This window comes from Mesoplodon bidens (genome assembly GCF_964165515.1).
Source record: "Mesoplodon bidens genome assembly, chromosome: 2".
Taxonomy (NCBI): Eukaryota; Metazoa; Chordata; class Mammalia; order Artiodactyla; family Ziphiidae; genus Mesoplodon; species Mesoplodon bidens.
The window spans coordinates 31,727,880-31,744,268 of NC_138177.1; the positions used below are offsets into that span (position 1 = coordinate 31,727,880).

The 16,389-nt window shown below is 36.1% G+C and overlaps 1 protein-coding gene across 1 annotated transcript in view; it reads right to left on the reverse strand.

Annotated features, from left to right (window-relative positions):
* Nucleotides 1–16,389, reverse strand: part of SLC9C2 (solute carrier family 9 member C2 (putative)) — a 98,816-nt gene that overhangs the window by 55,421 nt on the left and 27,006 nt on the right. The window contains exons 10-16 of the mRNA XM_081254608.1: nucleotides 16,031–16,112; nucleotides 12,231–12,397; nucleotides 11,528–11,641; nucleotides 6,414–6,511; nucleotides 5,290–5,409; nucleotides 2,085–2,283; nucleotides 972–1,160 (exon numbers count right to left, since the gene is read on the reverse strand). Of these exons, the coding sequence (XP_081110734.1) occupies nucleotides 972–1,160; nucleotides 2,085–2,283; nucleotides 5,290–5,409; nucleotides 6,414–6,511; nucleotides 11,528–11,641; nucleotides 12,231–12,397; nucleotides 16,031–16,112 (969 nt within the window). The remainder of the gene's footprint in view (nucleotides 1–971; nucleotides 1,161–2,084; nucleotides 2,284–5,289; nucleotides 5,410–6,413; nucleotides 6,512–11,527; nucleotides 11,642–12,230; nucleotides 12,398–16,030; nucleotides 16,113–16,389) is intronic.

Genomic DNA, 16,389 nt, shown 5'->3' on the forward strand with positions numbered 1-16,389 from the left:
AGCACAAGTCTGGGCATTCAGACGATTTTGCCTTTAAGATTACTATAAAATTGCTTGGAGAATGGGGACTGGATGGAAGATTCTAATGTATGCCTTTTGCCATCAGGGTTTACAGCAATGTTTTTTCATATTAAGCCTCTATAACTTCAATACATACTAACAGACTTATTTGATGTAATAAGAATTAAGCAACTCAAAAATATGGAGTGGCAAGTGAAATCATCTAAAGCACCCAAGTTAAAAGCTTATATAATGCAACTGCATTAGAAAGAGAAAGGAGGCTTAAGAACAGAGACTGAAAATCTGAAGATCTACCTTCAGAATCAAAACCAGAGCCGCGAAAAGAAGAAATGGTCATTGTTAAGGAGACTGAAGGCCACAGTAAAACTGAACTTCATAGGCAGTGGGCTATGTAAGTAGTGTGGGCTCTAGGGTAAATATTTTTATGCTTCTGCACAGTTAGGGCTTTATGAGCAAATTTTACTAAAACTTGGAGAACTTGTTTCTGGGTTATCCTGCTGCAAGGGGCACCACTGTTTTCATTTATTCATTCAATACATAATTTATTAAGTACTTACTATATACTAGGTACCATTCTGGAGCCATAGGTTACATCAGTGAGCAAAACAAAGATCCCTACCTCATGGAAAGCACATATAACATACAGTAAAAAAGTGATAAGTGCTATGCAGAAAAATTAAAATTTAAGCAAGTGGAGGGGGATCAGAGAGATGGGTGGAACACCCATCTACGTAGCGTAGAAGAAGATCAGGGAAGACCTTCTCCATGAGGTGAGATTTGAGCAATGACTTGAAGGGAGTGAGAGAGTGAACCATACAGATACCTATAAAGAGAGGGTTCCAGGAGAAAAGACAGCTCCCTCCCTCATTTCTTTCAAAATAGTGAGGTTTCTTAATTCATTCGACAAATAGTATAGAAAAAAAACAGTATTTTAAAATGTGAAGTTTTACCTTGATAAGAGGAATAAATCTAATTATTCTGAAATAACCTATTATTACTGTAAACTGAATAAGAACCAAGTGGTCTGGTCTCAATCTGACGAAGTATATACAAAATATATCAACGATTCCAATAAGCACGATAAAAAATTCCAAAGTATTCCAACATTGATGAAAATATCTGCTTTTCAAAATTGTTATCTGTTTAGAAAACATACAGAATGTACATCATTTCATAGCACTATACAATGATATGGGGAGGGGATTCTTAAAAATTAACAGTTAAATCCTTAACTACAAATGAGTTATATTCCAAAAGTTGGGTTTTAAGTCATTCATTTGAAATTCAAAAAAATCCTACATCAAAAATTATAATTTGGGGTTTCCCTGGTGGCGCAGTGGTTGAGAGTCCGCCTGCCGATGCAGGGGACACGGGTTCGTGCCCCAGCCTGGGAAGATGCCACATGCCGCAGAGCGGCTGGGCCCGTGAGCCATGGCCGCTGAGCCTGCGCGTCCAGAGCCTGTGCTCCGCAACGGGAGAGGCCACAACAGTGAGAGGCCCGCGTACCACAAAAAAAAAAAAAAAAAAAATTATAATTTGATTCCAAATATACATAATCTATTATGAAGCTGTAATGCCAAAGAAAAGCAATGAAAAATACTAAACAGATTCATTGTAATACTATTAATTATAATTAAAGTATGAAAACAATAATGCTGATAAATCATCTTTGAAGCATTTATCCTAAAAAGTAGTTCTCATCTTATATTATGACAAGTAACTAGCAAACCATTTTGGTTTTATTCACTTATTTATTCTTTGCATCGTTACAGGGAGTATTTGAGGGAAACAGCAAATGTCTAGATTTTCAATTCTCTTTTGCCTGATCTTTGAGATTCTCTCCACTTTTATGATACTTCTCTTATCTGATATCCAAGACTAACTGTTTTACGGATTTCATTATTAAACTCAGAAAATTCAAAAAGATTACCAAAATTCCAGGATCATATCAACTGTTACAGCAAAAGGCTTCTAGTATCAATTATTACAAAAAAATGACAAAAATAGATTCAAATTATCTAAACTGTTCTTTTTATAGGATACATTTCTATTTTAAACAGTACCTTCAATGCTGATTCTAACAGATATAAAAATACAAAATAGTAGTTTACTAATATCAGTGCTGACACATTTAATTCTCTTGCCATTGGCCATAGATGCATTATCATAGGATAAATGTACATTATTCTTATAATATGTCCTGCATATTCAAATTCTTCTGAAAATACAATGCGATATATAAAACTCAGAAATTTATTATTCCTGAAAAAAAAGAGATCAAATAAAATGTCAGATCACTTTAAAGGTATAACACTTAAAATCTGAAGTTCATTTGTTTAAATAAATATTAACATTAATTTGAAGAAAGATACAAATAATATGAAACAATAGCTAAGCAAAAATCTAAACCATACTTTCTAGACATACAAATCATAAGGGAAAAAGATAAAAATATGGCTCTTGGTAATCTAGATCAGGGCTGAGGAGCTTTTTTTTAAAGTTAATGTCTTATGCTTATTATTCACCCAGGTAGAAGAAACATTTTCATTAACCTTTGCCAAAACATTAGGTACTGTAAATACATATGCATTTGGGAGGGTGGCTTTTGGGGGGGTGTTTTTTTCTTCCAGTTTTCTTAAGATATAATTGACATACAGCACTGTATATGTTTTAAGGTATACAACATAATGGTTTGGCTTACGTACATCACAAACTGATCATCACGGTAAGTGCAGTGAACATCCATTATCTCATATAGATGCAACATTAAACAGATAGAAAATTTCTCCTTGTGATGAGAACCCATAGGACTTACTCCCTTAACAGCTTTCATATGTAACATGCAGCAGTGTTAACTATATTCATCATGGTGTAATACATTACCTCCCTAGTACTTATTTATCAGATAAATGGAAATTGTACCTGGTAACTGTTTTCATCCACTTCCCCCTCTCCCACCCCCCACCTCTGGTAACCACAAATCTGATCTTTTTTTTCTATGGATTTGTTTGTTGGTTTGTTTTTGAAGTATGATTGACCTAGAACGCTATGTTAGGTCCTGTTACACAACACACTGATTCAATATTTCTAGACCTTTTAAAATGATAACCACAATAAGTCTAGTTATGATATGTCACCATACAAAGATACTACATAGTTACTAACTATATTCCCCACACTGTACATTTCATACTGGTTACTCATTTATTTTGCAACTGGAAGTTTGTACATTTTAATTTCCCTCACTATTTCTTTCCTCCCCCGACCCCTCCCTTCTGGACACCACCTGTTTGTTCTCTGTATCTATGACTCTGTTTCTCTTTTGTTAAGTTTATTCATTTGCTTTTTAGAATCCACATATAAGTGAAATCATACAGTATTTGACTTTCTCTGTCTGACTTACTTCACTTAGCATAATACCACCTAAGTAAGTCCAGCCACATGGCAAATATCATTCTTTCCTAGGGCTGAGTAGTATTCCATTATATATATGGAATATATACATACATATTGAACCATCCTTGCATCCTTGGGACAAATCCCACTTGATCATGGTGTATGATCCTTTCAATGTATTGCTGAATTTGGTTTGCTAATATTTTGTTGAGGATTTTTGCATCTATTGATATGCTCATCAGTGATATTGGCCTGTAATTTCCTTTTTTTGTGATATTTTTGTCTGATTTTGGTATCAGGGTAATGCTGGCTTTAGAGAATGATTTCAGAAGCATTCCTCTGCAATTTTTTGGAATAATTTGATAAGTATATGTGTTAACTCTTCTCTAAATGTTTGGTAGAATTCATCTGTGAAGCCATCTGGTCCTGGAATTTTGTTTGTTGGGAGTTTTTAAATTATTGATTCAATTTCAGTACTGGTAATTGGTCTGTTCATATTTTGTACTTCTTCCTGCTACAGTCTTGGGAGATTGTACCTTTCTAAGAATTTGTCCATTTCTTCTAGATTTCCATCTTATTGGCATATAACTGTTTGTAGTGCTCTCTTGTGATCCTCTGTATTTCGGTGATTTCAGTTGTAACTTCTTTTCATCTGATTTTATTGATTTGGGCCCTCTCTTTTTCTTGGTGAGTTGGGCTGAAGGTTTATCAATTTTGTTTATTTTTTCAAAGAACCAGCTCTTAGTTTCATTTATCTATTCTATTGTTTTTTAGTCTCTCTTTCACTTATTTCTGCTCTGATATTTATGATTTCTTCCTTTCTATTAACTAAAGGTTTTGTTTGTTCTTTTTTTTCTAGCTCCTTTAGGTGTAAGGTTGGATTGTTTGTTTGAGATTTGTCTGGAGAGCATTTTTTAAAATCAAGGCTAATCGCACATAGGAACAATGCAAAAATTCATACATCAAAAGCAAGAAACAAATTAATTTAGAGAAAAACATCAACAATGCTTAAAATTAGGAACAGAATGAAATATTCTATTCAATATTACTATGACATTTAAAAATTTGTTTCTATTCATCTAAAGTAGAAGCTGACAAAAAGAGGTTACTTGGATATATGTCAAGATCCTAGGGTTTTAAATTTTTATAGTTTTCTGTAAACTTAATAAATGGAAGAAAGTAAAAAATTATCATAATTTGTTATGAAAAGCATGTTAACACCCACTTAAAATTTATTAGCATTAATGGTCCCAGTATTTTCTCATTTGACATCGTTTGTTAGTAGAAAAACTTTGTCTTTCTGCTCTAAAAAGTATATAAGCTCACAACTTATGTTATATAACAAAACAAAGAGTCTACACAGATAAGAAAAATCTGTATTTTGCGATATTTTGGACATTGGTTAAAGTATTATTAAGGCCATGTTGTGTTTTTCCTAATTATAGACATCAACAGAACCATCCCATGGCACAGATGAAATTAAGTTGAGAGCTAGATTTAGTCTTTGAGTTTGCTATTTCTCACCCCTGCTCATCCCAGAAGAATATCAGAAGAATACAAAAGAAGTCCAACATGTAATGTGACCCTAAGACATGGTAATTAAAACTTGAAGAATCCAAATATGACCATCCTTTTCATCTTTTTTCTACACACTCTCTAATAGAGGTGCCAATGAAATTGGTAAAACAGAACGGAGAAAGAGAAGCAAGCACTTTGTTCCTTCCGCACTTAATCAATAAGACTTGACTATAATATTAGTTGGGTTGTTTTTTTTCTTTTTTTCTTTTAGGGAAAATCAAAGTAATCTATTCTGACAATGTAGAAAAGGTCATATTTTCAAGTACATTGCTATTAAAGGTTCACAATACTTACCCATATAGAAAAAGAGGTGCCTTATCTTTATGATATTCCAAGAAAGTTAATAAGTTTTTAAACTTCATAAGCCAACTTCTAGCTCTTACATAAGTTGAAACATCATAAATACTCATGAATCTAAAAGAGAAAAATATACATACATGTTATAATGAAAAGCAAGTGCTATACCTTTGGGTAATATAAAACAGAAAGTTATACTAAACATAAATGTAATATGGGTTTATTAAATATGCCTCTGTATCCATCCACCTACCCACCCATGGTCACGGAACAGAAACATTTTTAGTGGGAGACTCCTGCTGCCCATGTTCCTGGAACTATCCATGACCTGAGGTAGAACATAATTAAAACTTAAGAATCCAACTCTTTGGGGTTCAGAATCAAGCTTCCTTTTGTCATGTCTTGCCTAGCCCAAGATTCTCCAAGGCCCTGAAGTCCCTGTCCTTCCCAAACTTTATTTAGGAATTGATGCTACATCTCCCAGATATATTACCAGGCTGCTGAAATGTTATCTATCATCCAGACAGAATCTCCTATCCTGCCCCACAGGTTTGTCTTAGATCAACCATTATCTAATGTTTCAGGACTGTAATCAGATATCAATATATCTCTAAGATACTGAGTCTTTCCCATCATATTTAATTGTATCTATCAGTTCCATGGGTTGGATCAATTCCTCCAGATCCTATGATCCTATTCCACCCCAGAAAGCAGTTTAATGGCAGGCTCCAGGCCTCCTTACTTCCTCTATGCAGTAATTTAGTAAATATGATATAAAGACAAAATAATTATCATCATAATTAAAACTATATGGGTTCTTTTTCATGGCTCCCCTTGTCTCTCATATAATTGCTCTGTAGTCAAATCTTCCTCCAGAAATTCCCAGTGTCATCAAAGTTATGAATTTTCAGGGAGAAAAGTATAAACAAGAAAAATAGGAAGTAAAATAGAAAAGTAAAGTAAAGTAAAATAGGAAGTAGATGGATGGATGGATGGATGAATGGACAGATAGATAAGATAAAAAGATTGATCAATCTGGACACTGAACTCTCAGTTTGTTCATTCTCTATCACATACCCATTCAATTTTGGAAATATCAATTAAAGAAGTATTATACTTACTTTCCTTGGATGTGGCAATAGCTTTTGGTTGCACCAATTAATGTCCGGGCTGCTTCTACACTGAGGACTCCGTCATTACACTGTTTTTCAAAGCTACTCTAAACATACAATTTTAAATAAAAATTACAAAGGACCAAAACATTATTGTAATGTACTCTGTTTGACCTTTACATACCGCTCACTATTATTATTGAACTCAATATATGAAAATATACTATTCAAAAACTTCTAGAGCAAGAAATAAATTTCATTCAATTTAAATATTTACAGAATATTGCATTTTTGCAAAGTACTCTCTTGGATGTTATAAAAGATACAAAGACTTCTGGCTTCAGGAAACTCGAAATCTATACAACTCAAAGAGTTTACTTCAGATGTTCAACATCACTAATTATTAGAGAAATGCAAATCTAAACCACAATGAAGCATCCCCTCATACTGGTCAGAATGGCTATCATCAAAAAGGCTACAAATAATAAATGCTGGAGAGAGTGTGGAGAAAACAGAACCCTTGTACACTGTTGGTAGGAAATGTAAACTGGTGCATCCACTAGGGAGAACAGTATGAGGTTCCTTAAAAAACTAAAAATAGAGCTACCATATGATCTAGCAATCCTACTTCTGGGTATATATCCAAAAAAAAAAAACCCTAAAACCCTAATTCAAAAAGATACATGCACCTCAACGTTCATAGCAGCACCATTTACAATAGCCAAGACATAGAAACAACCCAAGTGCACATAACAGAAAATTGGCTTAAGAAGATGTGGCATATATATATATATATATATATATATATATATATGAATATTACTCAGCCATAAAAAAGAATGAAATATGCCATTTGCAGCGACATGAATGGACCTAGAGATTACCATACTAAGTGAAGTAAATCAGACAAAGACAAATATTATATCACTTATATGTGGAATCTAAAAAATAATACAAATGAGTCTATACACAAAATGGAAACAGACTCACAGACACAGAAAACAAACTTATGGTTACCAAAAAGGAAAGGTGGGGAGGACAAATTAGGGGTATGGGATTAACAGATACAAACTACTATACATAAAATATATGCAATAAGGATTTACTGTATAGCAAAGGGAATTATAGTTAACATCTTATAATAACCTACAATGGAATATAACCTGAAAAAAAAACTGAATCACTATGCTGTATGCCTGAAACTAACACAATTCTGTAAATCAAATATATTTCAATTTTTTTTAGAAAAGATAATATGAAGTGGGTCATTACATGGGATTGTTGGTTTAAAAAGTAAATGTGGTAGGTCATTATAACAATGGTCCCAATGTAGCATGCCTTTCCCATGCCTCTTTGTAACTAATACTGCTGCTCCTTCCTTCAAAGGTGGGGTCTTCCTCACTCATTGAATCTGGGCTAGCTTTGTGATTTACTTTAACTAATAGAACGGGGGTAAAAGTGATGTTATTCAACTTCCAGAGCCTAGGAGATACAGCGGGCTTTGTGTCCTCTCACCCTGTTGGAACTCAGAGACCACCATGTAGTAAAGAAGCCCAGTTCACTCTACTGAAAGATAGGAAGCCATGTGGAGGAGAACCAAAGTGCCCTGAAAGACAACCAGAGTCAACTGCCAAATCTGTGAGTGAGGACATGCTGGACCCTCCAATCCCAGTTGAGCTAAGATGGTGGCAGACATATGAGTGGTCCCAGGCAAGACCGACAACAGAATCATCCAGGCTGCCAACCCACAGAACTGTGAGAAATACCAAATCATTGTTGTTTTCAGCCACTAAGGTTTGTAATACAGCAAAGGCTAACCAAAACAGAAATCAGTGCCAATTGTGCAGAGCTTCCATAACAAAAAGCTAAAGCATGTATCATTAGCTTTGCGACTAGGTGGTGAGCAGAGGCTAGAAGGGCAATGAGGAGGCTGTCCGTGGAAGCTGGAAGAGCAGTGAGAAAACTGATGTAGAAGGCTGGAGGGAGGCAGCTGTGCTATGAAGAGACAGCACAATTGGCACTACTGTCACCTAAGGCACACTTGGAAAGTAGAGGGTGTGCCTAATGAATTTATGAATCTGGCTTCTAATATTCTAGAAATATTAAAGTGTCAACCTTTTTAGCTGCATATGATAAGGTGTGGGAAGAGAGAGATAAACCGAAGGGCAACAGTTCGATCTGCAAGCGGGTATTACAGAAAATAGAAGGAGGCCAGGATTTGCCAGGTTGAAAACCAAACCTACTTCTCATCTGCAAGTCTCTCCAGGTGGCAAAAGATCTGGGAGTAAAAATCAAATCTAGAGTTCTGCCAGTAAAATATGGCCTCAGGCTCAAGATCAAATCAAGGGTGTGGCTCAAGACCCTTGGATAAGACCACTGAAAGGTTAAAGGTGGTCCTTAGTCTACCCTCTCAAGCAGACTAAAGGCTTTCTCAGATTCATATTGTCTGACATGTGGCCTGTATGAAAAGGAATTACAGAGTAGAGTGGACTACAATGAGACTCATTGAAAACACATGAGTTTTTAAGGAAACTGTATCAGGTTGGACTAAAAAAGACAGTAAGAGTTCTAAATAAATAAGAATTTCCATTTCTACTGGCAGAAATCAGTCTGAGAAGGTTACTCAGCCACAAACATGGATTATTTCCTATGAAAATGTAGAGAATGGGGAGAACTGGGACATATGCCCATCTGGATTTCAGAATTGCCAAGGACCAGTGATTAATCAGTGCTTCCTGTTCTTCCCCTTCTTGAACAGAGGTGTCTATTGATCACCACTAAATGTTGTGGGTGGAGGTGGGGGAGACAGATAACTTCTCTTTTTAGTCCACAGGTCTCTGGAACAAGAGGAATCATACTTAAGGAGATACAACCAAGAAGCCTCAGCAGACCTAGACTAAATGCACATCATGAGATACTAGACTTTGAATCTGATACCATAATAAGATGAAGTCTTGCCAGGGTTCGGGGTGGGCGTTCAGTGTCTTAGAAAAAGATGAGTGTGTTTTGCTTCGTAGGAGGGGTAACAATATTTGTGGCCAGTGAGTGGAACGTGGTACATTAAATATGGTCACAAATTCTTTGAATCTCTTACCATCACGAGGTTGAATCTACTGTCCCAAGCCTCAAATTAAAGTGGCTCCATTCCCAAGTCTGGTAGTAGGGTACTGACTCTCGGCTGTATGCCTCAGGTTACTTCTATGTGGCCTCTCATTCTTCAGAGGCTAGGCCAGCTTCCTCACATGACAATCTCAGGATGGTATTCAAAGTGGAAGAAGGGGGAAACTGCAAATCTCCTCAAGGCCTAGGCTCCAGTACATGCCCAAAGTCCTTTTGCTACATTGTACTGGTCAAAACAAGTCACAATGGGCTTCCCTGGTGGCGCAGTGGTTGAGAGTCCGCCTGCCGATGCAGGGGACACGGGTTCGTGCCCCGGTCCGGGAAGATCCCACATGCCGCGGAGCGGCTGGGCCCGTGAGCCATGGCCGCTGAGCCTGTGCGTCCGGAGCCTGTGCTCCGCAAGGGGAGAGGCCACAACAGTGAGAGGCCCGCGTAACAAAAAAAAAAAAAAAAAAAAAAAAAACAAGTCACAAGAATGTCCAAATTTAATGGTGGGGAGGGATATAGGCACCACCTCTTAATAGGAGGTCTTACAAAGAATTTGTGACCGTATTTTACCTCTCTGGGTAAGAGCCTTTCAAATTCTGAGAACATTTTAAATTAAGTATAGAAGTGTTTTTAAAATGAAAATACAGTGTTAATATTTTTGTATTAAGAAGAAATATGTTCTTCAACAGAAAAAATAAAAGGAGGAATTTATAGATTAAAAGAGACAAAGTACATATTCATTCATTGCAATATGTGATTTTACAGAAATGCAATTTAAAAATATAAACTGTGAAAATACACATTGATCACATTTATGAGATAACTGGAAATTTGATCATTGACCCAATATTTGATGTTATTAAGGAATTATTAATTTTTAGGTGCAATATTACTATTTTACTATGTTTTTAAAAAGACCAAATTTTAAAATTTTTTAAAGACTAAATTTTAAAAATTTAGAGATACATACTGAAATATTTGCAGATGAAATGATATAATGTCTGGGATTTGTTTCTAAATAATATGGAAGATGGAGGAGTGAATGAGGGTGCAGATGGGGCACAGTTGGTCATGTGTGGATGGTTTTTAAGGCTGAGTGATCGGTACTTGGGAGTTCATTACACTATTTTATCTACCTTTGTATATTTTAGAAATTCTTCATAATAAGTTCTAAAATGAAAGTAAAAAAGAAGGATTCTGGACATAACGTGTATTTTATATCATTGTAAAATTGAATAAAATTTGTACTATTAAAATAAAACCCCAATTTTTTTTTTTTTTTTTTTTTTTTTTTTTGTGGTACGCGGGCCTCTCACTGTTGTGGCCTCTCCCATTGCGGAGCACAGGCTCCGGACGTACAGGCCCAGCAGCCATGGCCCACGGGCCCAGCCGCTCTGCAGCACATGGGATCTTCCTGGACCGGGGCACGAACCCGCGTCCCCTGCATCGGCAGGCGGACTCCCAACCACTGCGCCACCAGGGAAGCCCAAAACCCCAATTTTAAATGTGCAATTTGATAAGTTGATTTAAACTTGATTTTACCTAGTAATCGTCCTACATTTATAACATTTAAATATTAAATTGTAAATATTTTAAGAGAATTTTGCTTCATTAGATTTATTTTAACTCATTAGATTTACAAGAGTTAAATAAGCACTTGAGAGAATATTGTATAAGAGGAACTCAAATATGTTAAATTTATAAAAGCAGTTTCAAATATTTGAAGATTTTAATTAGTACGTAAATGGCACCAAACATTATTCAAAGACTCCCCAAAAGTGAACTGCTAAAAATTAGCTAAACTTAGAAATAGAATAATAACATTTGTGACTTGAATTTAAATCCTAAGAGATTTCTTCTTTTATTTTTTAACTTTCATAAATCAAACATAAATTTTAACAACCAATCAAAAGATGAAAAAAAATCTTCTAGTCACCTGAAAACCATACGTAAGAATTAAAAGCATCACAAGAATAATAAATAAATAAAAAGCAGATTATGTGAAGGATACCAACCATTTGTATTATAGCTACATGCAATCTGGCCTCTTCTATTAAAACTTCATCTGTTGGGGACTCCTCCTTCACTTTTTTATCACATGAAACATGAGGAAACTGAACAGTATCAGACTAAGTTTAAAAACACAGAGATAAAGTTACAAATAAGTAAAAATGATTAGGAGCTGTCAAATACTTCGCTCAACCAAGATTCCAATAAATCAAATCAGAATCGCTAAAATGAAGGGGTGTATAAGTGAAAAATGTTCTCCATATTAGAAATGTTGCTTTCAATTGTGGCGAAGTAACTATTCATTTGGGGAGATTTAGAAGCCAAATTCTTCCCCAAGCTAGTTGTATGCTTAACTGCTCTCTGGAGCAGCCTATGTTTTCTGCTTTTGATAGTACTTATACAGGGAAAGATCTCTCACTTCCTCAACCAGTTGGAAACATCACCCTGGCAGAAGCCATTCATAGTTACTCAATCAGCCAGTTTGTAAAAACACCAGTTCTCCTGTATTTGGCAAATAAGGCTAGATCACCAACACTTTCTCTTTAGAGACAGAATTCAAACTATTTTTGCCAATATAGCAAAGCTAGTAAATGTATCTCCCTTCAGTATCCTGACATATAACTAGCAGAATCAAGTTTTTTATAATAAACTAAAGAAAAAGGCAGGCCAGAAAGGGAAAGGACTATTTTTTGCCAGGTATCAACTCACAGGAATGATGTATTCAATCTTTGTTTTTTCTTCTACTAAGGTCCAGTTAACATTTGTCAAAACTTTTTCTGTTTTAAATAAAGTTATTCTGTTCTGTATTATCTCCTGGATGTGCTTAATGGCATTTTGCATGGCCATTTGTCTTGGAAGGGAGATGGCACACAAACCTGTGACAAAGAAAAGGAAGGGCCTTAATAAAATACAGTGAAGATTGCACAGGGAAGCGAAATGTTGCATAATGTAGTGAAATCTTGGCATCACTTGCATAGCCAAACCAGAGTGCTTAGAGCAAGGACAACTATTTGTCCAAAATTTTCCAGAAAATTACCCAACTATCCATTTCCTTCTGGCTGTACAGCTCAACTTTTTCTGACTCAAGTGCTAAAGAATGTCTTCTTAGTTTCTTTTTGTTCCCTATAGCTAGAAACATAACTATTTAAAGGCATCCAATCAGTATTTCTCCAAGTATGGAAAGCTACCTGTGTCTACAGGTAAAGGAGCTGCCTATTAAATTATGCAAATTCCTGAGCTTTACTCCATGTCTGGAGAATCAGAGTGACCTGGGAATTTGCATTTTAACAACTTCTCCAACTGATTCTTATACATAATAAAATTTAATGGCCACTGCAATAGAGATCCCTCAAATTTAACATCTCTGCTTCCTGGCCAGCAAATCTACATGTCCAAAACTTGTAGCAGTTTGTATCATCTTGAAGTATCAATTTGAAGTTTTAGATATGAGGTTTGCTTACCAAAAAGAAGAATTTAATTAGTGAGTGAGCTTAGCCTACTCATTCAGAATTCCATCTCAATAAAACTGTTCTCAATAAACAGCAAGGTTCTCCTGTATAGCACAGGGAAATATATTCTATATCCTGTGATAAACCATAATGGAATAGAAGATAAAAAAAGAATGTATACATATGTACAATGAATCACTGCTGTACAGCAGAAACTAACAAAATATTGTAAATCAACTACACGTCAATTAAATAGATAAATAAATAAATAATAAAACTGTTCTCTCTTCATAATTGCATGAGATGTCTCATAACGAGTTTTAAATATTTCAGTTTAACTTTACTGCCTTCTCTACAGGACACTGTGGTGGCTGTATTTCAATTTTCAGGGATTCAAAAAGGTTTGTAATCATATCCCTCTCAGTGCTCTATGGTCCAGAGCAAAGATGCATCTGACTGCCATGCTAAAGAGTTAGAACGTGTCAGCTTTGGATTTAAAATTTCCATGGCTGAGAGCACACAAGGAGAAAGTTTATTCATTTGCCTAATTACATCCCACCCATTAGGATGGAGCAACGGCCACTTTCCAGTTGCTCTGGGGAAACATGGGTATAAGTGGACCACTCGGTGGCACCAGTACATTTGAACAAACTCCTGTGTTTAAGATGATCCTGGAAGAATATGAGGATGGATCTCTCTCTCTCTCTCTTTTTTTTAAATATTATTGAAGTAGTGTTCATTTCCAATGTTGTGTTTAATTTCTGCAGTACACCAAAGTGAATCAGTGATATCTATCTATCTATATATATAGATAGATATATGTGTGTGTGTATATATATATATGTGTGTGTGTGTATATATATACACACACACACATATATATATATATTCTTCATATTCTTTTCCATTATGGTTTATCACAGGATAGTGAATATAGCTCCCTGTGCTATATAGTAGGACCTTGTTGTTTATCCATCCTATATGTAATGGATTGCATCTGCTAATCCCAAACTCCCAGTCCTCTCCCCTACTCCCTTCCCCCTTGGCAACCACAAGTCTGTTCTCTATATCTGTCAATCTGTTTTTGTTTTGTAGATATGTTCATTTGTGTCATATTTTAGATTCCACATATAAGTGATGTCATATGGAATTTGTCTTTCTCCTTCTGACTTACTTCGCTTAGTATGATAATCTCTAGGTCCAGAGGCTGAATCTCTTAAAAGCATTAGACCAGATGGAAGAAGTTGGTCTGAAACTCTTCCTGATAAAACTCAATTTTGTCAATTACCTGTTAACATGCGAGTGTTTCTAGAAAGGATGAGCATTGATTCTGAGGATAAAGTACTTGCCATACATGTTTGTTTCACAGTGAAAATTCTGAGGTTCAGTTAATACAATAAAAAAAACTTGTACGGGAAGAAAAGGAGAAGAAAAAAATATTTCCATGATAGTAAAACCTCTTGCTCTTGCCTTTGAGTATCAGAGTAAGAGCAATCTCAAGAAAGCAAGCATGGGAGAAATACAGATGTTTTATCATAAGCAAAGAGAGCAGAGTGGGTCTGGATCCCTGAAAGCCAAAGAAAACTGGTGGGAAGGGAGGTGTGAGCAAACCTTCATGGATCGAGTTAACTTTACTCATGCTCCAGTGTAGGCTTTTGCTGATCCAAGCTCTACTTTCCACTGCAAACAAGAGCAAACACATAATGTGGGGAGAAGGAGAGCTGCCAAAAATCTGCCCCATTTACTAGTCCTATTCACATATTGGGGCCATGGACTTGGAGGTAAGCTTCCACAGGAAGTTCTGCAATAGTGTGGATGGGGCACGGTTTCAGGAGTGGGCAGAACTGTGAAAAGACACAAGCAGAGGGGCTAAATTCACCAGGCTACTTCCCTGTTTATAAGAACTCTCCTTCAACATTACCCTTCCTTGACCTCTCACCAGTTCCACGCTTTCCAAGAAACCTTCTGATTACTAATTTGATTTATCAAGGAAATTGGTATTTAGAGGTGAATACTCTGAATAATGATCACAATTATTTCTGACATAGAAAGAAATCATCCTCATTATAAATTAATAAATTGATTTTCTGCTGCATCTGTATTCTCCTGTGAGTGCGATATATGCAAATTTCCAGCCTTTTGATTAATTCTAGATGCCCTGACAAAATCATGTCTCTGCACCAGCAAAGCTGAGGACCAGGCCACAGGACACTGGAGGATACTAAGGCCCTACTCTAAAACTTTGTGTAATCCCACCCTGCCCTTTCTCTCCCCCTTGACTCCACTGCCACTGATTATCTTACCCTGATTTCTCTACTGATCATTGGTCCATTTGTGATTTTATTATATTTATGTATTTTATTATCAACAGCTTCAATTTTTTTCTAGAAATAGGCAACTGTAGCAGAGCCTGCTGACTGCTCCCAATATTCATTCTCCCCTTCTTCCTTTAATAATAGAATCTCTGAGTTTTGGCTAAGCACATGGCCAGTCAGTTAAGAAAATATTCCCCAGCTTCCTTTGGCCATGTGTGCCCATGTGACTAAGTTCTGGCCAAAGGACCGTGAGTGGTAATGATACGTACAACTTCCAGATTGTGCCCTTAAAAGGAAGCTGCTTACCCTCCATTAACACCATCACCACCACCATCACCCCCACCCTATCCTCCCTTTCTAGTTGATTGGACTGAAGATACAGTGGCAGTGAGCCAGCATCTACCCTGCAGACAAAAGCAACACCCTGGGAAGCCGAGGAGTAACAAAAGAGAAGGATCTGAGATCTCTGGACAACCTTGTGGAACAGAACCATCCCACTTTTCTGGACTTTCTGGTGGAGGGGAAAAAAAACAAACAAAAAAACTTTGTCTTGTTTAAGCCACTGTTAATGTGGTTTCTGTTAAACTGGCTGAATCAATATCCCAATTCATACATTATCTATAAATAGGGAGTGAATGAAAATGAGTGATTTCATAATCAATTCCTTGAGCCCCGTAAGAAATGTCTCCACCACCCCCCAACAATAATCTCTTTGCATTACTCTCCCCAATTAATTAGACTTTACCTAATGTCCTGGCTGAATAAGTCATCATGTATGAATTTATTCCCATAGTCATTAATGATATTACTTGTATATACAATATAAACTGAAAAACAAAACACACAGAGTCAAAACATTAATAAGTTCTCCAAAGGGAATCATTGTTCAATTAACCACTAACAAAATTCTAAAATACCACATTTTAAAATACCGCCTCTGATAAGAAGAGGCAAAAGGGTTATTTTGTGGACACTGCTTGAATATAATCCCCTGGGGTAGAAATCAGTTTTCAATCAGAGTGAGGAAAAAAATAGATTTTGTAGTTTCTGGGAGGGATAAGGACACTGAGAGAGGAGCTCTCCATGGTTGCTGCTGTCAACAGT